The sequence below is a fragment of the Hibiscus syriacus genome, unplaced genomic scaffold, assembly GCF_006381635.1.
Source record: "Hibiscus syriacus cultivar Baekdansim isolate YM2019G1 unplaced genomic scaffold, ASM638163v2 tig00000340_pilon, whole genome shotgun sequence".
NCBI classification, from domain to species: Eukaryota; Viridiplantae; Streptophyta; class Magnoliopsida; order Malvales; family Malvaceae; genus Hibiscus; species Hibiscus syriacus.
In genome coordinates, this window is record NW_024061783.1 from 928,138 (window position 1) to 949,311 (window position 21,174).

At 33.1% G+C, this 21,174-nt stretch overlaps 3 protein-coding genes across 5 annotated transcripts; all 3 read left to right on the forward strand.

Moving 5' to 3' along the window:
• The first annotated feature begins 1,927 nt into the window (after positions 1 to 1,927).
• On the forward strand, positions 1,928 to 16,383 carry LOC120201152 (2-hydroxy-6-oxononadienedioate/2-hydroxy-6-oxononatrienedioate hydrolase 1-like). Of its 3 annotated transcripts, XM_039201828.1 has the most exons (5): positions 1,928 to 2,615; positions 4,342 to 4,440; positions 4,990 to 5,057; positions 5,469 to 5,614; positions 16,374 to 16,383. In XM_039201828.1, exons 1-4 carry the CDS (start codon positions 1,986 to 1,988, stop codon positions 5,578 to 5,580), a joined length of 909 nt encoding a protein of 302 aa, XP_039057759.1. In that variant the 5' UTR covers positions 1,928 to 1,985; the 3' UTR covers positions 5,581 to 5,614; positions 16,374 to 16,383. The 3 variants fall into 3 exon arrangements, with proteins under 3 accessions (XP_039057759.1, XP_039057752.1, XP_039057763.1); XM_039201821.1 differs by lacking the exon at positions 16,374 to 16,383 and having other exon boundaries at positions 5,469 to 5,638; XM_039201832.1 differs by lacking the exons at positions 4,990 to 5,057; positions 16,374 to 16,383 and having other exon boundaries at positions 5,469 to 5,638.
• LOC120201144 (fatty-acid-binding protein 2-like) lies at positions 9,845 to 12,433 on the forward strand. The gene is made up of 10 exons (XM_039201810.1): positions 9,845 to 10,422; positions 10,511 to 10,730; positions 11,020 to 11,095; positions 11,191 to 11,293; positions 11,455 to 11,523; positions 11,625 to 11,661; positions 11,756 to 11,830; positions 11,915 to 11,966; positions 12,055 to 12,099; positions 12,175 to 12,433. The coding sequence occupies exons 1-10, from the start codon at positions 9,914 to 9,916 to the stop codon at positions 12,270 to 12,272; spliced, it is 1,284 nt and encodes a 427-aa protein (XP_039057741.1). The 5' UTR covers positions 9,845 to 9,913; the 3' UTR covers positions 12,273 to 12,433.
• LOC120201134 (phosphoinositide phosphatase SAC3-like) lies at positions 15,023 to 20,897 on the forward strand. Its single transcript, XM_039201801.1, has 16 exons — positions 15,023 to 15,237; positions 15,440 to 15,644; positions 15,734 to 15,899; positions 16,117 to 16,339; positions 16,455 to 16,531; positions 16,633 to 16,820; positions 16,919 to 17,016; positions 17,237 to 17,370; positions 17,521 to 17,649; positions 17,965 to 18,328; positions 18,494 to 18,615; positions 18,908 to 19,018; positions 19,466 to 19,654; positions 19,941 to 20,117; positions 20,469 to 20,574; positions 20,782 to 20,897. The coding sequence occupies exons 1-16, from the start codon at positions 15,121 to 15,123 to the stop codon at positions 20,860 to 20,862; spliced, it is 2,487 nt and encodes an 828-aa protein (XP_039057732.1). The 5' UTR covers positions 15,023 to 15,120; the 3' UTR covers positions 20,863 to 20,897.
• The last annotated feature ends 277 nt before the right edge of the window (positions 20,898 to 21,174 follow it).

The following is a 21,174-nucleotide window of genomic DNA, read 5'->3' on the forward strand; positions in this document are numbered from 1 at the left end:
ACATAAAATTATACCTTCCTACCTGCCTAAAAATGGGGAAAAAGGTCATGATGTGGTCCACAGGTACTAAGCTAGTCAATCAATAATTCAATTAAGCGATGGCAACAGAGTTTGGTGAACCGGTCACCCTCGTTACCCGATACAGCACAAACCAACCAAACCAACCCATTTGTCCTTTTGTTTCTCCTGCTCTATATTAACAAACCCACCACCACGTATACTCTCAATGTTTCTCCCACCATCTACATATTAATGGTACGTTTGGTTCACGGAATGTAAGATTATCAGTAGAAATAAAAGATTACCAGGGAATAGGATTACTGGGAATGTTGTATTTTGTGTTTGATTGGTTTAGTAGGAATGTAAGATTACCGTGTTTGGTTAAAGGAATAAAAGATTATTGAAATGTATATTTGATCAAATTATCCTTATTATATATTTGTTTTTTTAACAAGTTGGAAAATATTTATATATTTTCTTTAAAAAAATTAAATTCATAAAATTTATATAATTTTTTTTACAAAATTGAAAATATAAAAAGGTTTAATGAAAGGGTAAAATTTTATTTTAACCCCTGAACTTCATATAAAATTTTAATTATAGATTTTTTCTGTAAATCTAAAATAGTTTAAGGATAAATTTGTAATTTAACCTTCGTAGAATTTTTATTATTCAATGACAGAATAAGGATATTTTTGAAAGAAAAAAAAATTTAAGGGCATTTTAGTCTAAAACGTCGGAAATCTCACAATACTTAAGGAAAGGGAGGTAATGACATTCGCGGAAATATATCTCAAAAAATCAACTATTAGTAATGTAAGATTACCAAAAATGACATTATCGGCCAATCAAACGGGGGAATGTGGATTCTATTCCCATGGGAATCTCACAATCCCCCAACCAAACACACCCTAAAGGTTAGTTTGATCATATTTTTTAAAAAAAATATTTTTTAAAAGTGTTATGAAAAATAATTTTTAAAAGTATTGATTAAGAATAAAATTTAATAATATTTTGTTACCATCTTGATTATTTCCGGGTGATCCGAATTACACATCTAGTTTTGGTGGATAAGTCTCTCGATGAAGATTTTCTACATTCACAAATACTCGGACTAGAGACATGTTTAAGGGGAATCAAGTTATTTTTCACTTGAAACAACATTCATTGGTAAATGTGTAATTTAAAATTTAATAATTTAAGATTATTGTTAAAAATTGAGTTTGAAAATATAAAATATCAATTATAGACATTATATTCTAATTTAAAATATAAAATAAAATTATATTTATATTTTTTAATACTATGATACATAAAATATAAAAAATATGGATAAAAATATATTTATACTAAAATATATACTTTATAATAAACTCACTAATAATATTTTAATATATAAATTATGAATTTTATTTACTTTTAAGTAATTAAAATAAATTATTAAGTGAAAAAATATTTATAAGGATGTTAATATTAAATTATTAAAATAAAATATAAATAGATAATTGAGTGGAGCCTATGCATTAAGGACAAAATTATAATTTGATTCTGAAAATGAAAAATCTACAAAATTATAAATTTTATTTATAAATAGTAAAAAAATATGACTATTTTATTTATAATAAATCGGGGATTTAATCATTTATACGATATTAGTTGATTTAAAAAAATATTTTTTATTTTTGAATAATACCTTTTTGTTTATATATTTTATTTTTCTATCTTCTATTTAATAAAAAATATATTTTTAATATATTACATGACTCTTATTATAAAAAATAAAGTAAATTTTAGTCCTATTAAATTACGAAAAGATATAAATTATATTTAGTTTACTGTCCGTAATCGTTGAATTTTCCTCCAAGAAAGTCGAGCTTTCGTATAATAGCGAGTTACACGAGTCAAAACCAACTCACCTCCCTGCTTCTTGTACCTCTTTTCATGGCCAAGCTTTGAAAATCGAAACCCTATTTTTTTCCTCCGCCATGGCACCCTCTTTTCTCAGCATCGTCTCCTTGTACGGAATCTATCTCCGCCGTAGCCTGACGGCAGCCGGCCTCACTTCAAAATCCATCGACATCGACTACGGCAACACCACCGTCCACTTATGGTCCCCGAAACCCGACCAAACACCACGAAAACCGGCCTTGTTTTTGCTCCATGGGTTCGGTCCCAGCGCCATCTGGCAATGGCGTCGACAGGTCCAGTTCTTCGCCTCCTACTTCGACGTCTACGTCCCCGACCTGGTCTTCTTCGGCGGTTCCACGACGAAGTCGAAGGAGAGGTCGGAGGTGTTTCAGGCTATTTCGATGGCTAAGTTAATGGAGAAGCTCGGGGTGAAGAAGTATCACGTCATGGGGACGAGCTACGGTGGGTTCGTGGCTTACCATATGGCGAAACTGTGGCCGGACACGGTGGAGAAAGTGGTGATCGCCAGCTCCGGTGTCAACATGCGGAAGGCGGATAACACGGCGTTGCTCGAGAGAGCTAACGTTGAGAATATCGAGGAGATCATGCTGCCGGAGACGGCTACTCAGATAAGGACTTTAAGCCGTTTGGCTGTTTCATGGCGTTTCAATATGATCCCTAATTTTTTCTGGAACAACATCGTCAACGTAAGTATATTTTTCATAATATAACCCTCTAATAGTTAGATGTTTAGCTTTTGTCTCCTAAATTTTATTCTTTTTATTTTGACCTCCCAATACTAAATGACTTGAGAAAACTTTACTTCATATTAAAGGGTCTAATTGATATAAATATTAAATTATGGGATTAGTATATAAACCATAAGTTTTTTTTATCTATTTTAATATCTAAACTTTAGTTTTTGTTTCATTTTAGTATTATGTTCAAAATTTAACGTTAAGTTTTGAAAAAATTTAAAAGATTAGGTACTAAAACGGGCCAAAATTGATATTTTAGTACTAAATGCATTAAGTTTTAAAGGCGGATACCAAAATGAAATAAAAATAAACTTTAGTCATAGTTGTGAAAAATTAAAAGTTTAGGTGCTAAAACGGACTAAAACTGATAACTTAGATACTAAATATGTAATTTACCCTTGATATAATTATTCAACACAAAAAAATAAGACTAAAAATATAAAGACAAATGAATCATGTTTAAATTATTATTTTGATCTCTAAACTTTATAAGTTACAAAGTGATTACTAAAATTACCAAATTGGTACCAAATTAACTACAACGTTATAATAAGTGTGAACATTTGATAAATTTAATGATTATTCTGTAATTATTAGATAAAATTTAATGATCATTTTATAATAGTTCAATAAGTTAATGAATATTAACTTTAGGAAATTTAGTGGCCAAAATACTATTTAAGCATAGTTTAGTGACCTTGGTGTGCTCTACTCAAAAATCAGGGTAAAGTACATTAGAGTCACTAATACATGTTGAAATGATCATCTTGATCACTGAACTTTCAAGAGTTACAAAATAATAATTAAATTTATCAAATATTAACGTTATATTAGATGTAAAAGTTAAAAATATTTAAGAGTAAATTACACATTTAGTGTCCAAACTATTAATTTTAATTTATTTTAGTATCTAAACTTTTTAATTTTTTTTCAAAACCATACATAAAATTTATTTTAGTACCCCGTTCAAAATTTAACGTTAAGTTTTGAACAAAAATTGAAAGTTTAGGTGCTAAAACGGACCGAAATTGATAGTTTATGTACTAAACGTGTTAAATTTTAACGACGGGTACTAAAATGAAACAAAAACGAAATGTTAGGCATGGTTTTGGAGAAAATCAAAGTCTAGATACTAAAACATACAAAAACTGATAGTTTAGATACTAAATGCATAGTTTTCCCTTACTTGAATTATCATATTTGTAACGGTTTCAATAAAATTTAATGACTGTTTTATAACTTTTGAAAGTTGATTGATCAAATCAATCATTTGAGCTTAACTCGTCAACCTCAATATACTCTATCCAAATAAAATTAATATCAGCTGAACTGGTATTCAACTGGCATCCATACTTCCTCTTCTTTTTCTTTCTATTTTGTGGGTTTTGTTAAGTGGAATAATGTCTGTGTCAATTACAAAGATAACGAACGTCGGATCTAAAAATATTGTTTAAGGTGGAAATACATATATATTAATCATGTAAAATTGTTATATGGTATTGCCACAGATAAAAATTTAGGTGGGTATGACTATTAAAATAGATAATTATTCGAATAAAATCCAAATTTTAAGGTAAACACGTGCTCACTCTGAATCCTTAATGGATCCGTTACCTAATGTTGTCATGTTCTTACTTCAAACTATAGTGTATAGTTAATTTCATGCAAAATGCAGCAATTGTACTCGGAGAACAGACGAGAGAAATTGGAACTTTTAAAGGGAGTTACCCTTGCGGCCGCCGATGAGCCATTCAAGCTAACTCCACTTCAACAGGTATAGATATTTTTATTGTGTTCGAGTATACAAATTGTCCTCTGACTATTAAAATTTATAAAATGGTCTCTCGGTTATAGTATGTTGTTTTGTTGAGTCCATCGAATATTATAAATTAAAAAAATGGTCACCGACTATTTATTATGTTTCAAATTTGTCATTTTCCGTTAAAAACTTAACGGCAGTCCGAGCTGGACGTTAACCTGCTGGTTGGATATGATGAAATCTGATTTCGGAATCTCGAACTGTTACTATATCTCAATCAGCATGATAACGGCTAGTTTAGATGATTGCCATTTTTTTAACGGAAAATGACGGAGTTTGAAATATAATGAATAGTTAGGTGATCAGTTGTAATTTTTAATAGTCGAATGACTCAACCTTCTATAATCAAATGATCATTTTGTAACTTTTAATAATCGAGAGAATCAACGAAATATCATCCTATCAGAGGACTATTTGTGTACTTCACATAGATATTAATGTCATATCTGAATTTAAGTAACATAGTATCAAGAGTTTAATATACTCTCTTTCGCTGTCGATTAGAACGTGCTTATAGTTTGGGGAGACAGAGACCAGATTTTCCCATTGAAATTGGCTCATGAACTCCAAGAGTAAGCTCATTACATCCTTCACTTGGTCTCACTCATTAGATCTTTAAAAGTTTTGGATAAATTACGCATTTAGTACCTAAACTATCAGTTTTAGTACCTAAACTTTTAATTTTTTTTCAAAATCATGCCTAACATTTAGTTTTCTTTTCATTTTAGTATCTCACTGTTAAAAACTTAACACATTTAGTACCTACACTATAAGTTTTGGTTTGTTTTAATACATAGACTTTCAATCTTTTCAAAACACAACATTAAATTTTGAACTAACAACGGGTTACTAAAATGAAACAAAAACTAAACTTTAGGTATGATTTTGAAATAACTAAAAGTTTAAGTATTAAAATCAATAATTTATATACTAAACACATAATTTATTTATTTATTTTGATTAAATTAACTGGGAAATGGCAGGCTTCTAGGGAAGAAGACAAGGCTGGAAATAATAGAAAACACAGCTCATGTGCCCCAGATAGAGGACTCAGCCCAGTTCAACAAAATTGTCAAAGACTTCCTCTGTGGCTGATCATCAACTCCCATTATTATTGTAAATTTATTATGTGAGGTTTTAAGATTATAATTTATGCAAACCTTTTGATTCCAAGTTTTATAATAGTATGCCATTTTAAGTATTATTTGATTCACTTTATTAAAATCAGGGTGAAGACATGAGTGGTTCATCGACTATAGGATATTGCTTTATTAATTTCTTTGATTATTAAAAGTTATAACATGGTGCTTCGATTTTAGAATGTTGTTTTGTTAAGTATTTCGATTATTAAAAATTACATAATGATCATTTGACTATTTATTATGTTATAAACTCATCATTTTCTGTTAAAAAATTGACGGTTGTCTAAGTTGGACGTTAACATGATGACCGGGATATGATAGTCGTTTGATTTTGGGATTAAATTTTATCATATTTCAGTCAATAAGTTAACACTTAGCTCAAAATACTGTCGATTTTCAAGGAAAAGGGCGAGTTTATAACATAGTGAATAGTTGGGTGACCATTTTGTAACTTTTAATAGTCGATGGACTTAACAAAGCAACACTCAATAATCAAAGGATAATCTTATAACAATAGTCGTCGAACTTAATAAAGCAGTATTCTATAGTCCGGGGATCATTCATTATACTTTGAAAGGATCAATAAGACTTCTTTGATAATAATGTTATCCCAATCCGAACCTTAACAATCTACAATGTTACAATTTACTCCTTTTCTTTTCAAGTCTCCCTTATGCTCTATTTCAGGCCCATACATATTGGACCAACCCAACTTTTTAAGTTTTTTAGGCCTAATAGGGCATAAAGGGGAAAAGTTAGGAAAACATGGCACCTACAATTTTAATTGGAGATCTACGATATTTGTTACAATATTTAAGGAATTCGTCACCTCGAAGTGACGAATTTCAATAAAATATATTTTTTTATTAATTTTCTCACATCAAGAGTAAAAAGTTTGAAAAAAATATTTTTATTGAAACTCGACACATTGAGATGACGAATTATATGTACTGTAGCAAATGTTGTAGATCCCAAATTAAAAGTCAAGGTGCTTTATTTCTCTATTTTTTGGGCCTGCCGTATTGGGCCAAAAAGGCCAACCTTTTACACCATTAACGAAACCCAAACAATAAAAGTAAAAAAAAAAATGGAATTACGAATTTTTGAGATTACAAAATTAGATAATTAATAAAATATATTAAAATTTGAAAATTAATCAATTTTACACAAAAGTATAGTTATTAAATGAATCTAAATAAATTGTTAAAATTACAATTATATATACTAATATTATTCTAATTTTTATACAATCTAAGTGAATTTTATCAGGTTTATATATATTATATTCTAAAACAGACACTTATTCCTTTGAAATATATAGTTGAGCAAATTTACGCAGTTGTTGTCCTGTTTGCTGTCCATTTTGGTGGGAATTGTCACATGGGGTTTCGTGGGTTTATAGGAAACAACCGTCAATGGCCTTTCCGGCCACCGCCCACCACCGCTTGGGCCAAAAATAGTTATCTTTCATGGACACATTCACAAAGAATAATGTTAATTTTAGTGATTTAAAACCTAAATTATAAAACTATCAAACGATCACACTAATAAAAGAGAATGTTATGTTTTTAGATATCTCGAATTCGAGTAACTAGCAAGATATATATATACTTTATCAATGATTAAATTTCTTTTAAACATATATTGTTTTATAATGGTCTTAAATTAATAAAACAAATAAATTATAACTTAAATTTGAGTAAACTATAATTTTTATCACTAAACTTTATTCTTTCTCCTATTATGTTCACTGAATTTTAAAAATTATCAATTTTCTCACTGGACGACATCATTTTGTACCTATATAAAAACTCATTTATAACTTAGTGCGAAAACGAATGAGTGATAAAAAAAAATCTAGTGCATTAAGTTTAATGAGAAAATTGAAAATATTTAAAACACAATGCGTGAAATGATAAAGTTCAGTACCGAAATTGTAATTTACCCATAGAATTTATGGGGCCGTAATAGTGGACAGTGACACATGTCGCAATGGGCAAAAACAATCCGAAGTTTAGGTGGTGCATTTGGTCGTAAAAGTCGGTCACATACAAGCAATGCGTATACTTCCATTCGTATTCGCATCTGGTATTTATTCATAGTATCAAAACAACAACTGTAAGCCACCGAATTGCCAAAACACCCACCTTTCCACATCACGGCACGTATAATAGTAGGGATATATACGTGATTTTATATTAAAAAATGAATTTAATTTTTTTAAATTTTAGGAGACCGAATTTAAATTTATAAAATTTTAAGAAGGAAAAAACCGATTATTAATAAAAAATACATAAAAATTTAAAATATATAATAATTTTAAATTTTCAGGGAGATGGATGTGTCATCACCTCGATCCATCCATGCATGTACGCCCACAAAGAGGTACATAACACACATTTAATTTTAAGGGTAAAATACATAGATGGTCCCTGACTACAGTGTATTACTTTATTGAGTCCTCCGACTATTAAAAGTTACAAAATAGTCACCTGATTATTTATTGTGGTCCAAACTCGTCCTTTTTCGATAAAAATTGATGGTAGTTTGAGTTGGACATTAACCTATTGATTGAGATATGATAATCGTTTGAGATTGTGGAATCGTATTATATCATATCTCAGTTAACATGTTAACGTCCAACTCAAATTGCCATTAATTTTTTAACGAAAATGGACAAGTTTGGAATACAATGAATAATTGGGTGACCATTTTATAACTTTTAATAGTTAAGAGACTTAAAAATAATGTACTATAGTCAGAGAACCATTTTATAACTTTTAATAGTCGGTTGACTCAATAAAGCAACACCTTATAGTTGGAGGACCATTCATGTAATTATATTATAATGTTCAAACATATTTGAATTATAAAATTTAAAAAAAGTTAATTATATCATTTCCCATTCTTCTTCCAAAAATAAAACGTCTAACAAAAGATTTACGATTATATTCTAACGAAATCTTTTAGCTGTAATAAACGATCATGTATAATTATACCCTACATGAATTTAGGGTAAAGTACCCAAATGATCCTTCAAATATAGGATACTAACTCATTTGATTATTAAAAGTTACAAAGTAGTCCTTTGACTATAGAGTATTACTTTGTTGAGTTACTTGAGTATTAAAACGTACAAAATGATCACTCGACTATTCATTATATTTTGAAATTGTCCTTTTTTTAGACTGTATTTTGAGCTGAACATTAAACTGCTGACTGTGATATGATAAAATTTGATCCTAGAAACCCAAACGACTATCATATCTCGGTCATCATGTTAACCTATAGCTTAGACAACCACTATTTTTTAATGGAAAAGGACAAGTTTGGAACATAATAAATAGTTGAGTGACTATTTTGTAACATTCAATAGTCCATGGACTCAACAAAGTAATTTTCTATAGTCAGAGGACTATTATTGTACTTTACCCGTGAATTTATTGATAAACATTAACGACGAAAGTTGGAACCGTCGGTTTAACAGAGTTTGACCGTTTTTCTTGTTACGACGGAGTGGGGCCAAAATCGTCAGAGTCACCAAAAAGTCAAAAATAAAGAAATAATAGGAAAGTTTTTTTTCCATTTTTGCCCTTCCAAAATACAAATTGCTTTCTATCGTCACTGTGATCTTCCTCGCTTTTGCTTTCCTTCTAACATCCCCAGCAAGCATATTCCTTGCTCCCTCGGATCAAATAAAAAATCTCGTTTTTCTCACACCAAAAGGATTTCAGAGGAGAAAATTTGAGAAGAACCCTAACTTCTCTCGTGGGTAACTTGAATCTCTTGATGTCTACACGCGTGTTCTCTTCCTCGTAGTTCCGGGTACGTTTCGTTTTCTTTGCATTTTGTACTTATTTATACTCGGAAGTTTCTGGGTTAAGCTCGTTAAACTTTTCCCTGTTTTGAACCGTTGTTGTTATCTCAATAAATTCAAATGATGGTTTCTTGTAAGGCAGGTATTTTGAATTATTTCAGTTTTTGTTTTGGTTTGCATAGGATGAATGTAGAATTAGCATTGCTGGATTAGCTTCTGTTTTGATTTTGTAAACTTTTACTATTGTTATGATTATTTTAATCGAAGAGTAGTTTTAGTTGCTGATTGTATTCTTTGGTTTTCTTTAATGTATCATGTTGTGTTCTAATTGGATCATCATTTTTTTCTTTGCAGGTGCATTTTTTTTTTTTGGAATTGGGTGGTAAATTTGATCACCCAATTTGCTCAATTCAGAGAGAAAAAAAAGGTTAAAGGTATCTGAATTGGGCATTTAGCTGACTTTGAAAGTATGCCGAATAATTGGTTGTTTTTCATGGATTTAGATGGAGGGTCTCCTCATATTTTTCCAGCTGAGACCTTTGTTTCTAGTGGTTTCGGAGTTGATTTGTTTTCGCAGTTTAGTTCGTTTGTTGACAACTCTTTGCACCATTCCAAACAATTGTATGTGCCCGGTAGTCCTGCATTTCAAGGAGCTTTTAGTTGCATGTCGAAGTTTACAGGGGTTGTTCTGTTCTGGTTCTCTACCATGTCAACTTCGAAGCTGAGTAGGGACATATCATCTGGTAACCAGCGTGGTAGTTGCGAGTCTTCAGCTCTGGTTAAACACATTGCGTCCTGTAAGAACAATATTTCTGGATTCTGCTTCGCTTCCGATTCAAGAGGCTTACAAGCCGCCCCGCTTTTTATTGGTAAAATTTCGAGTTATGCAATGAGAAACTTCTTTGGAGAAGTAGAAGCACTCCAACGCATTCCTTTACTGTCATTAGCTGCTGCTTTGATACCACCATTAGACAACTTGTAACGTTTTTTTATCTCACAAATTACATTGTGTTTGTCTAGTGACATGGTTTCTCATTGATTAAGGTATCTGATTTCATGTGATCAGATCTTCAAAGGTGATAGCTGTTCCTCTCGATAACGCAGAAGTTCAAATGCCAGAATACATAGACCGAAAGCCTTGTGAAGTTGGTCAAGGATGTGGCAGTCTATCTTTTCTAGATTTGAACTGGAGACGACATGCTGTAGAATCCAAAACCAGCATTGAGTTCCCGACAATCTTGGATAACATATTAGAAACACAATATAGTTCCAGCTTAGCTTCTGAGGTAAAATACTGGGGACATTTCTGTTTTATTCATCTGCAATATGCCATTTACTTCCCGCAGTTGGATAGATGCCTTATAAGCGCCTTTATTGAAAATGTAAACTAATTGATTTTAAAGCTTTTCATGGTTAGCCGTGAGATTTGTATTGCAAAACGTTATTCGGTCAAACTTGAATGTCACAGTGGGAACATGCATTGGTTTCTAACATTATCTGGTCTTTTTTTTTTTGACATGTTGGCAGTTCTGGGTTCTTTGTGCAATAACTTGAGCAATGTCTCTATGCTTATAGGTTCTTGTTGGAACTGGATCGAGAACGATGAAGATAATCAAAATTAAGACTGTGAAGGTGTATGCATTTGGTTTTTGTAAGTACTTGTGGATTTTGCTCCATTCCTCCTACCTCGTGTTATTAATGATGTGCTTCAACAACTCGTGCTTGATTCTCCGTTTCCCCTTATAGATATTCATCCGTACTCCGTTTGCCGGAAATTGGGTGCAAAGTACGCATCTATTCCAGTCGGTGAACTGAACAAAAACGATGATTTTTATCAGGATCTTCTTAGGTATTTAAGAATTTTCATGCTGAAGGGACGGTAAATTATAAATTTTGCTTCTTAAAAAATACCAATCAAGGCTTTTTTAAGGATTCAGAACATTCATAGAAGTTTTTTATGTCTTTTCTTTGTCTATTTTCTTACGAATCTCGTTTTATTCGAGCGTTCAGGGAGGATATCGGTATGACTGTTAGGCTAGTGGTAAACTGCAATGGAATGAAAGTCAATACAGTTAGAGAGTAAGTTCTTTGCCCCCATTTCTTTCACCCTTCAAAATTTTGTGAACTTGATGGTCTAATTGCATGCCCCCTTTATATGGCTCTAACTGCGCATGTTGCAGTGCATTCGAAAAATCGCTTCGTGCGCGTTTAGTAAAGGTAAGCAATTTACGTCCCTCTTTCCCCGTCTTCCTCCCTTTATTTGCTTTTCTAGGTGTGCTGGACTTCTAACAAATCTCTCGACTTCTACCAGACAAATCCCAACACGGATTATCGTTGCCTCAGTACATTCGGTTCCTACTTCACTCAAGATATTTCATTGCCTCCGGTAAATCCCCTTCGTGTTTCATCTCTATTTTTCTATCCAATCCAATGTCGTAGCAAGTCGACTTAACTCTATCGGATATTGCAGGGAACGATAATCGACTTCCAAAGGACGGCTGATGGACAACTAATCACCAGAAGTAAGTTTCTTTCTTGTTCAATAGAAAATCAGTGTTCTGCTCTTGGAAAATATTGCACGAATTACACCTCCTCGGTCGTATATTGCAGTTGGAGGTAACCAGATTGGAGCTGTCCATAGCAAGGATTTATGCAGTAAGTAAAAGCCCTTTGCTCCTACATTCCTCAACACTCTAAACGGTAGGGGTTCTAACATCGGCTGTATGCCAGGGGCTTTCTTCGACATGTACATCGGAGATTTCCCGGTGTCTGAGCAAGCAAAAGAAGACATCGGCCGAAACATCGCGAGCATCATGAGGAGATGCTGAAGTGGCTTGTTGTCCATAGCCATTCTTTTTTCAGTTTCTAAACGAACAAAACGTCGATACCGGCCCGAGGAACTCGAGTATTCCGTGGATGTTTATACTGTACCGTAGAGGGGGTTGGCTGATGAACAAAAACAAGTGGGAGAATCAGGAAAACATTGGAATGGCTTTTGTTAGGATAGTCTTGAACACATTCTTTGTTGATTTGGGATAATCATCAGTTAAAACAGATGCCCCCTTACACTATATGTTGTCATCTTCATCCTTTTTTATTACACGAAGGTAATCACGTTTCTACTTCTGTTGTAGTTTATTATAATCAATGTGGTACATGTCATGTCATCATCTCGAATGATATTGTATATGTCATGTCATCATCTTAGATAATGTGGTATATGTCAAAGCATTACTTTAGGTCACGTGATACATATTTATTGTCTAAACTATAAGTTTTAGTCTATTTTAATATTTAAACTTTCAATTTTTTTTCAAAACTATATTCTAAAGTTCAGTTTTCGTTTCATTTTAGTATCTGCCGTTAAAAATTTAACGAGTTTAGTACATAAACTATTAGTTTTAATCCATTTCAGTACTTAAATTTTTAATTTTTTTCAAAACTTAACGTTAAATTTTGAACGATATATTAAAATGAAACAAAAGGTATAGTTTTAAAAAAATTAAAAATTTAGATATTAAAATAGACTAAAACTGATAGTTTAAACAAGTGATTTACCCATAAAATATAACCAGATTTTGATTATACATCTAAAAAAGAAAATGAGTCAAAATCAAAAGGGGGCATTTTGAGTATGGATGGGCATAGGTCGGGTTAGGTCAGGTTTTTGGTCCACCCGACCCAACCCTATAACAAATTTTCACCCGACCTGACCCAACTTGATATATAACTTAAAAATTCCACTCGACGTGAAATAATAAAAAAATTATTTTTATTCAATAAAAACAATGAATTAATTGGGAAAAAAATATATATAAAGGGGTATTATTTTAACTATTCATAAACATATAAGGTAAAATTATATATTTTTCGGGTCGGGTCGGATATTTTTCATCATAACCCCGAACCCAACCCGACCTGAACATCATATTAAAAAAATGACCCGAACCTATTTTTTTTTTTTAAAAATCTAACTCGATCAAATTAGGTCAAATTAAAACTCGTTGAATTCGGGCCTCGTGCCCATCTCTAATTTTGAGTCCAGGTGAAGTGAGCGAGGAGTCCGAGTCACATGCATCCGGTGATTACGTCACACTTTTTATTTAATTTCCTTCTCTTCTTACCAAATCTTGCAAGTCCAAAGGAAAGCACACAAGCTTTGCTAAAAGCGAACTTGCCTTCACCACCTTTTCTTAACCCCTTTTTATTGCTTATTAATTCTTATCAAATCCAACCTAATCATTCATTACCATTAGCTTATCCCAAATAATTATTTTAACGAAATCTGATTAAGGACTAAATTGTAACTTGAAGCGTTTAGATTCATATTTGTTCGTATTTATTTTGATCCGACTCCAATTATATATTACATTTATCGAATGATATGAATAGTAAAATAATAGTGTGTTCTTTAAAGATTATAAATTCAAACAGTTACATGACAAGTGAGATAAATTGAGAACTCAAATATGACAGATAGACTGCCATGTCAGCATCATGGATCACCATGTCAATACCGTGAATTGTCACACCACCACCGTAACGGTTAACGACGAAAAAACGTTGGCCAAAGGTCACATTGGATTTATTTTATGGGTTGGAGAGTCCTATTGTAAAATGTTTAATACGAGACTCACAATTGTTTTTTTTATCAAATTTTGATCAAAATTTAAAACACCCTAAAAGGCTAGCGAGTCACTAATGTAATTCAATTTAAGATAATTATGATACTTAAATGTGACGATTGATCGATAAATTATTTCATGAATTTGTTTATTATATAATTTATATTTGATCATTAAAAAATTTTTATTTTACATTTTTGTATTGAATTAGTAAAAAAAATAGATAATTTTTATTTATCACACAAATTTTCATTTTTCAACTAATTAATTTATGTCCGCGTTTCTTATATAATTTAAACACATCATCATTATTTAATATTAAGTTTTTAAAAAAATTAAAAGTTTAGGTATTCAAACGACCAAAATTGATAGTTTAGGTATTAAACATATTAAGTTTTTAATAGTGAGTATTAAAATGAATAAAAAATTAAATATTATGTATGATTTTGAAAAAATTAAAAGTTTAGTTTTTAAAACAGATCAAAACTGATAGTTTAGGTACTAAATGTGTAGTTTACCTTTATAATTTTTTATCTAAAAAATATTTATTTTTCTTTTTTTTTTATATAAATAAAGACAATATTGTTTAATTTTCGTTTCGATCTCTGTAATCTCTTCAATCTCGGCCGTGATTGGAGAAAGATAACAATTTGTTTCAAAGTAATTCGGCGTTTGGCATTTGTACTGTTTGGCTGCGAAAGGGAAAATAATCGAAGCTAGGGATTGAAGAAAAGGTCAAACATCCATAGCCAGCTTCTCTGAGTTTCGTGTCTCGTCGTTCTTCTTCTTCTTCTTTTTCTTCTTCTTCCGATTGCAAAGAAATGCTGTATTTGAAGCAGCCAAGCTCTATTATCTGCAAAGGAGGAGCGACTACGATTTGGCAAGAATAAGATAATTCGGGATTAAGGTATGAATTTTTCTCTCAACGAGAAGTAAAAGCGAGAAAAGTTCGGTTGTAAGTGCATGCTCTTTTGATAAATTCCCTGAGCCCGGGGTTCGGGGAGATCTGAATCTAGAAATCGAAAACGGAGCGAGAAAGAAGAAGCTTACCATGGAATCATCCGATGCAAAAGGGTGCGATTGCGATGATGTTGACGATAATGGTAGCTCCTGCCAATTGCAACCGTCTACGTGTATGCAGAAATTCAGACTATACGAAACTCGATCGGTAATTTCACTTTCATTTCTATTTGTTTGTTTATTTGTATTAGTGTTTCTTTCTTTGCTTTGATCTCATTAGTTTACGTTGTTAGCAGCTTAGTTTGGATTTAATTTTACTTGAATGGATTTTTTTTTATGTTTAACTACTATTAAATTAAGTGGAAAATGAATTTTGTTTTAACTGATTTCATTTTGGTGTTTGTGTGCAGAACTTTTATATGATTGGAAGGGACAAGAGTAGAACGTATTGGAGAGTGTTAAAGATAGACCGGTTTGATCCTTCCGAGCTAAACATTCGTGAAGATTCTACCACGTATTCAGAGAGTGAATGCTCTGAGTTGTTGAGACGAATACATGAAGGAAATATATCCACAGGAGGATTGAAATTTGTTACAATTTGTTATGGCATTGTTGGTATGGATGTTGGAATTACATTATGACTTTAGGGGACTATTAATGTTATTCAAATGCCAATCTAATACCTGATTTGTTCCATGTTTTAGGGTTTATTAAATTTTTGGGGCCTTACTATATGCTCATTATTACGAAAAGAGAGCAGATTGGCTCAATTCGCGGTCATAATGTATATGCGGTTTCAAAGAGTGAGATGATTCCTGTTCCAAATTCAGTTGTTGACTCAAACATTGCGGACGCTAAAGATGAGAATAGGTCTTCTTCTTTTCTGTTTGCTGACAAACTTGGTCCACTTCTAAGAAGTCGTGGATGCTTGCATAAAGATTTTCTGTTCTGTTCTGTACTGTGATCAGTAGAAATTTTTGGCATGCTATTTTGCCCCCTTTGTTTTTACTTTTAAATTGTGACTTTTCCGCTACATGTTATGCATATAAATTTTAATATGATATCCATTGTTTCATTTTTAATTTAGATACAAGAAGCTCCTGTGCACGGTCGATCTGACAAAGGACTTCTTCTTCAGTTATTCATACCATGTTATGCGTAGTCTTCAAAAGAACATGTGCAATAATGAGCCAAGTCAGGTTCTTAATGAGACCATGTTTGTGTGGAATGAGTTCCTAACTAGAGGGATCCGCAAACACCTCCAGAATACTTTGTGGACAGTTGCATTGGTGTATGGCTTCTTTAAGCAGGTTAAGGATGGTGCTCATTTGAAGTTATTATCAGCTAATGTTTTATTAAGTTTCTGTTGTGCTTATAAGATGGATGGTTAGCTTTATAGCTTGACATTGGGCTATATGAATGTAGGCCACACTTTCTGTAGCTGGAAGGGATTTCAAACTTACGCTCATTGCCAGGCGATCCCGCCACTATGCTGGCACCAGGTAAGAAAGTTTTCCCGCATTAATGGGAAAAAAATCTTATTTTCATTTTTATAGAGCACTAGTGCTATGTGAGATGAAATCCTACTTGATTTTGTATTTAGGTATTTAAAACGAGGGGTAAATGAAAAAGGAAGAGTAGCTAATGATGTTGAAACAGAACAGATAGTCTTCGAGGATGTCCCTGATGGGCTTCCTGCAGAAATAACTTCTGTTGTCCAGAACCGAGGCTCAATTCCACTCTTTTGGTCACAAGAAACATCACGTTTGAATCTTAAACCAGATATTATATGTATGTGCTCGTAATTGCCGGGAGTACTTCAGGTTCTGCTGCAGGCATTTTTCATTTGCTCGGGAAAAGAAAAACTAACCCTTTTTCTCTTTTTTCAGTGTCAAAAATGGACAAAAATTATGAAGCAACAAGACTTCATTTTGAAAATCTCGTCAAAAGATATGGCAACCCTATAATTATTTTGAATTTGATTAAGGTGATTTAATTATACACCCCGTACCTCTTTAAGGTTTCTCGGCTGTATATCTTCATTATTTCATAAACTCGTATATTTCTTTAAAATAGTGCATGTGTAGAAAACCTAAAATTTGGTCCAAAAGAGGGGGGGGGGGTAGCATGGTACTTTGATGTAACTCTGCAATATCACAGATTTATTGATAAGGTTCGGTATCTTATGACTTTTGTGTGATGAGCAGACACAAGAGAAGAAGCCTCGAGAGTCAATTCTTCGTCAAGAGTTTGCAAATGCAATTGATGTTATAAATAAAGATTTTTCAGAAGAGAATCGATTGAGGTTCCTTCACTGGGATCTACACAAACATTCTCGGAGGTATATCAAAAGCTTGTATTTTGTCCCCAAACTAATGCGCATTATGCTTTCTTTCCCCTTATATTTATTTCTCCTTGCTCTTTTGGGTTGATTCATTTTTATTTTTATAGTTTGATTACTAACTAGCAATAAAAAACTCCATTTTTCCAGCAAAGCGACAAATGTGTTGTTACTTTTGGGCAAAGTGGCTGCATATGCATTAATGCTAACAGGTTTCTTTTATTGTCGGGTCACTTCAACCTTGAGACCCGAGGAGTGCATGGCTTGGTCTTCCTTAGAGTACGTGTTTCACATTAATAACTTCTGGTTTCATATATGAAATTTTTTTAAATGTGACATTTTGTAAAACATAGTAATGAATGTAGTCTAGATAGATACCCATCACAATCTCAATCATCAGTAGGGATTTTGAATTTGCAACAATTTTTACTTTTGCATAAGGTTGACACTTGGCTTTATGAATTATGGATTTCTATATATTATTAATGTAATATGGTGGGACTTTAATGATGCTGTGGTGTAAATATTAAAGATATCTGTTTTTTATCTCCTACGAGTTGAAAATGGCATTTTTGTTCTCAAACAATGATACAGGTATGATAATGATATTGACATATCACCCCAGAGATATTGCAACAATGTTACTGATGATGCTTACAAATTGGAGAGGAATTGTTCGGGATATAACAATTGTACTAATGGAAATCATTCTCTCAAGCCTCCAACTTTCCAAAGAGGGGTGCTTAGGACCAATTGTATAGACTGTCTGGATCGCACAAACGTTGCACAGTATGCATATGGATTGGCTGCTCTCGGGCATCAACTTCATGCTATTGGGATTAGAGATACCCCAAAGATAGATCTGAATGATCCGTTGGCAGATAATTTAATGTGTTTCTATGAGAGAATGGGTGACACACTTGCACACCAATATGGGGGTTCTGCAGCTCACAATAAGGTATTCCAATCTGTGATTGTAATATTTGTTCTTTGAGAAATAAATGAAGAGGGGAATACTTGTTACTTAACTCATTCCAGTAGCATGCTTCAGCGGCCTGTCAAAATTTAGTTATAGATACAATTGTCTCAGTTTGTTAATTTTCTGTTCTTTTATACCATGCAGATATTCTCTGAAAGAAGGGGTCAGTGGAGAGCCGCAACCCAGTCACAGGAGTTCTTTAGAACACTTCAACGATACTATAGCAATGCATATATGGATGCTGAGAAACAAGATGCAATTAATGTGTAAGCTTCAGTATCATGTTTGTGTTACTTCCAGGGTGAAAATTGATGTCCGTCTCACTTTGACACTGAATGGTCTTAAAGCATGTTGTTCTACAACTTTGATGCATATAGGTAGTTGGCCTTTCTTGGGTTAAGACTTAAGACATCCCTGATCCTACTGAATGGAATAAAACGTTCATATTTTATTTGGAGTTCAGTCAATTTGACATTTCTCTTATAATTATCCGTATTTCATTTCTTAAATGTGTTATTGTTAATATATTGACCAACTCTTGTAATAATTCTTTTACAGATTCCTTGGGCATTTCCAGCCCCAGGCTGGTAAACCTGCTCTTTGGGAGTTGGGTTCAAATCATCATTATAGGGGAAGAAATGGGGAGACCATTGTGGACGAAGATGGAAGGTAATTCCCCAAGTATAACCTTCAGCTTCATGCCTGAAGCCATAAAGTAGTCACTATAAATATCTTCCTTTCTTTATTTTCCGGAAGCACATCTCTGTGAATATGCTTCCTGCAATTTCTTGTTTTAAATGTTAAGCTTTCTTGTTAATTCGGAAATTCTGGTTATGGGGGCTTTTCTGAGTTGTGGTGGAAAGCCATTAGAGTGGGGTTCATTAGGACTTGTGAGAATGAAAAACAAACAGTTATGTAGGATTCCATATTTCATCATAAACTATATGACTCTTGTTCACAGTTTTACATATGCTTGATCTGGTGCAATGAATTTAGTAAGTAGGTAATGCCTGGAAACTAGATTTTTGCATCTTCTTCTTTGTTTTGATATGACTTTTTATTCGGTCATCTGATTATTTCTGTTTATCGCTTCACTTTCTGATCCTTAATTTTCAGGTCATTTTTCAAAAGATCATTTTCTGATGGAAACATTCTTCATCAAACTGGGTCACCTATGCCAGCCACAAAAGATAAGCAGGAGAAATTTACCAATTCAACTTTGCCTGACCGATCACAAGGAAGCAATGGCCTTTCAGAGTCATCACCCGAGATATCAACTTGTGAGAGTGATATGTCGTATTCAAGGTTACTTGCTTTCCATTCCTGTTGTTGAACATTGTTTACTTTGAATTGTCATTGGTTTCTAATGGCTACAACCTTCTATTCTCCATAAACTGCTGGGAGATGAGATGGGATGATCATTGAATCTTTATATATGCTTTGTTGAGCTAATCATTTTTTATCAGTGTTTTCATACCCTTTTAAGTACTGGTTAGGTGTTGCTGTATGAATCAGCTGTTGGAACTTAATGCTTCATGGTTTCCTGTAATTAACGGATCGCCTTTGATATATCTTCAAATTCTTTGCGCAGGTGTACACCCTCTATGCCTCGAAGGCAGTTGTTTGGAGACGTGCAAAGAGATCGCTATCTTGAAACTGGTCAAATTTTCTTTTCTGGACATGGGGATGGAGTGAACTGCTCTAACTTTGTTGACTTAGACTGGCTTTCATCCTCTGGAAATTCATGCGAGGAAGAACCGTATGAGAGGTACGGTTTCCTGTTCTATATTTCATGTATGCCCCGAAGTTCAAGCTTTAAGTCCACGGTAGCATCTGTTGTTCAGATAACATACCATAAACCTTGCTATATGGTCTTCTTCATTTGTACACTTTGTTTGTCTTGCTTATTATTCGGAATTGAACCTGTACTTCCCCCAACACTGATGCATGCATGCAAAAAAAAGGCACTGCTCTTTCACAGTTTGTTCTGTGAGATTTTTGCATTTTTACGGCTAAGAGATAATTTCTCGATTTTGTAATCACCATAGAACAAAGGGATAAATTTTGTATAACCTATGTGAGGAAACTACATTTCAGAGGTCGTCATAAATATCTGCAGGTCATCGCTGCTTCAAAGCTCTCCAGGGCTTTCGTCGGAGAATGTTGTCAATGGAGTATTGGGAGAAACAACCCCATCTACCAGTGAATACGGATCGAGTATGAAGGTTGGTACTTGTATTTCCAGTGGAAGGCTCTTGAATCATACTTTAATGGTTATATTATATAATATGGATTGTCACATAAAAAATGCACCATATATGAATCAAGGTTTTGTGATCAATTCGATTTCTGCAATGTATTATGAAAACTGCAGCTGTGTTTCTCTAGCACGAAATAATGGCTAACCCGAGTTATATATTAATGTAATGTAGGGAATGCAGCAGAAAGGAACCGAGGAATTTCCCGATAGTTTTGTGCAGTGGGTAAACGATGGACATGTGCTTTCCCATTAAAGTTTTACCCGGTTTCCTCAAACCAATGACATCCATGGCTCCACTGAGTCAATCTACTGCAGTGATGGAAGCAGTTGGGTCGAAAGGCAGTTGTAGTGGCACTCTTATGTAAGATAACCTCGCTCGCAATCCAATCCGATCCAATCCCCCATGAACCTAAGTCAGAAACTAATACTCCTACAAGAAAAAGAGTAAATAGTCTACGGTTAAAACAGGGATTCTTCTGGGAGCTCATCATCCATCTCTTTAATTCCTTAATAGGGCTTTCAGTTTCAATCGGCCGGTCTTTTAATCTTCGTCTTTCCGAAGAGC

Coding starts and splice junctions, on each gene's coding strand:
- LOC120201152 (XM_039201828.1), top strand. CDS start 1,986: ATGGCACCCTCTTTTCTCAGCATCGTCTCCTTGTACGGAATCTATCTC. Junction 4,441..4,989: donor AGCTAACTCCACTTCAACAG/GTATAGATATTT, acceptor GCTGTCGATTAG/AACGTGCTTATAGTTTGGGG. Junction 5,058..5,468: donor TTGGCTCATGAACTCCAAGA/GTAAGCTCATTA, acceptor GGGAAATGGCAG/GCTTCTAGGGAAGAAGACAA.
- LOC120201144 (XM_039201810.1), top strand. CDS start 9,914: ATGCCGAATAATTGGTTGTTTTTCATGGATTTAGATGGAGGGTCTCCT. Junction 11,524..11,624: donor AAAGTCAATACAGTTAGAGA/GTAAGTTCTTTG, acceptor CGCATGTTGCAG/TGCATTCGAAAAATCGCTTC. Junction 11,831..11,914: donor AAGATATTTCATTGCCTCCG/GTAAATCCCCTT, acceptor CGGATATTGCAG/GGAACGATAATCGACTTCCA.
- LOC120201134 (XM_039201801.1), top strand. CDS start 15,121: ATGGAATCATCCGATGCAAAAGGGTGCGATTGCGATGATGTTGACGAT. Junction 16,340..16,454: donor TGTATGGCTTCTTTAAGCAG/GTTAAGGATGGT, acceptor ATATGAATGTAG/GCCACACTTTCTGTAGCTGG. Junction 18,616..18,907: donor AAACAAGATGCAATTAATGT/GTAAGCTTCAGT, acceptor ATTCTTTTACAG/ATTCCTTGGGCATTTCCAGC.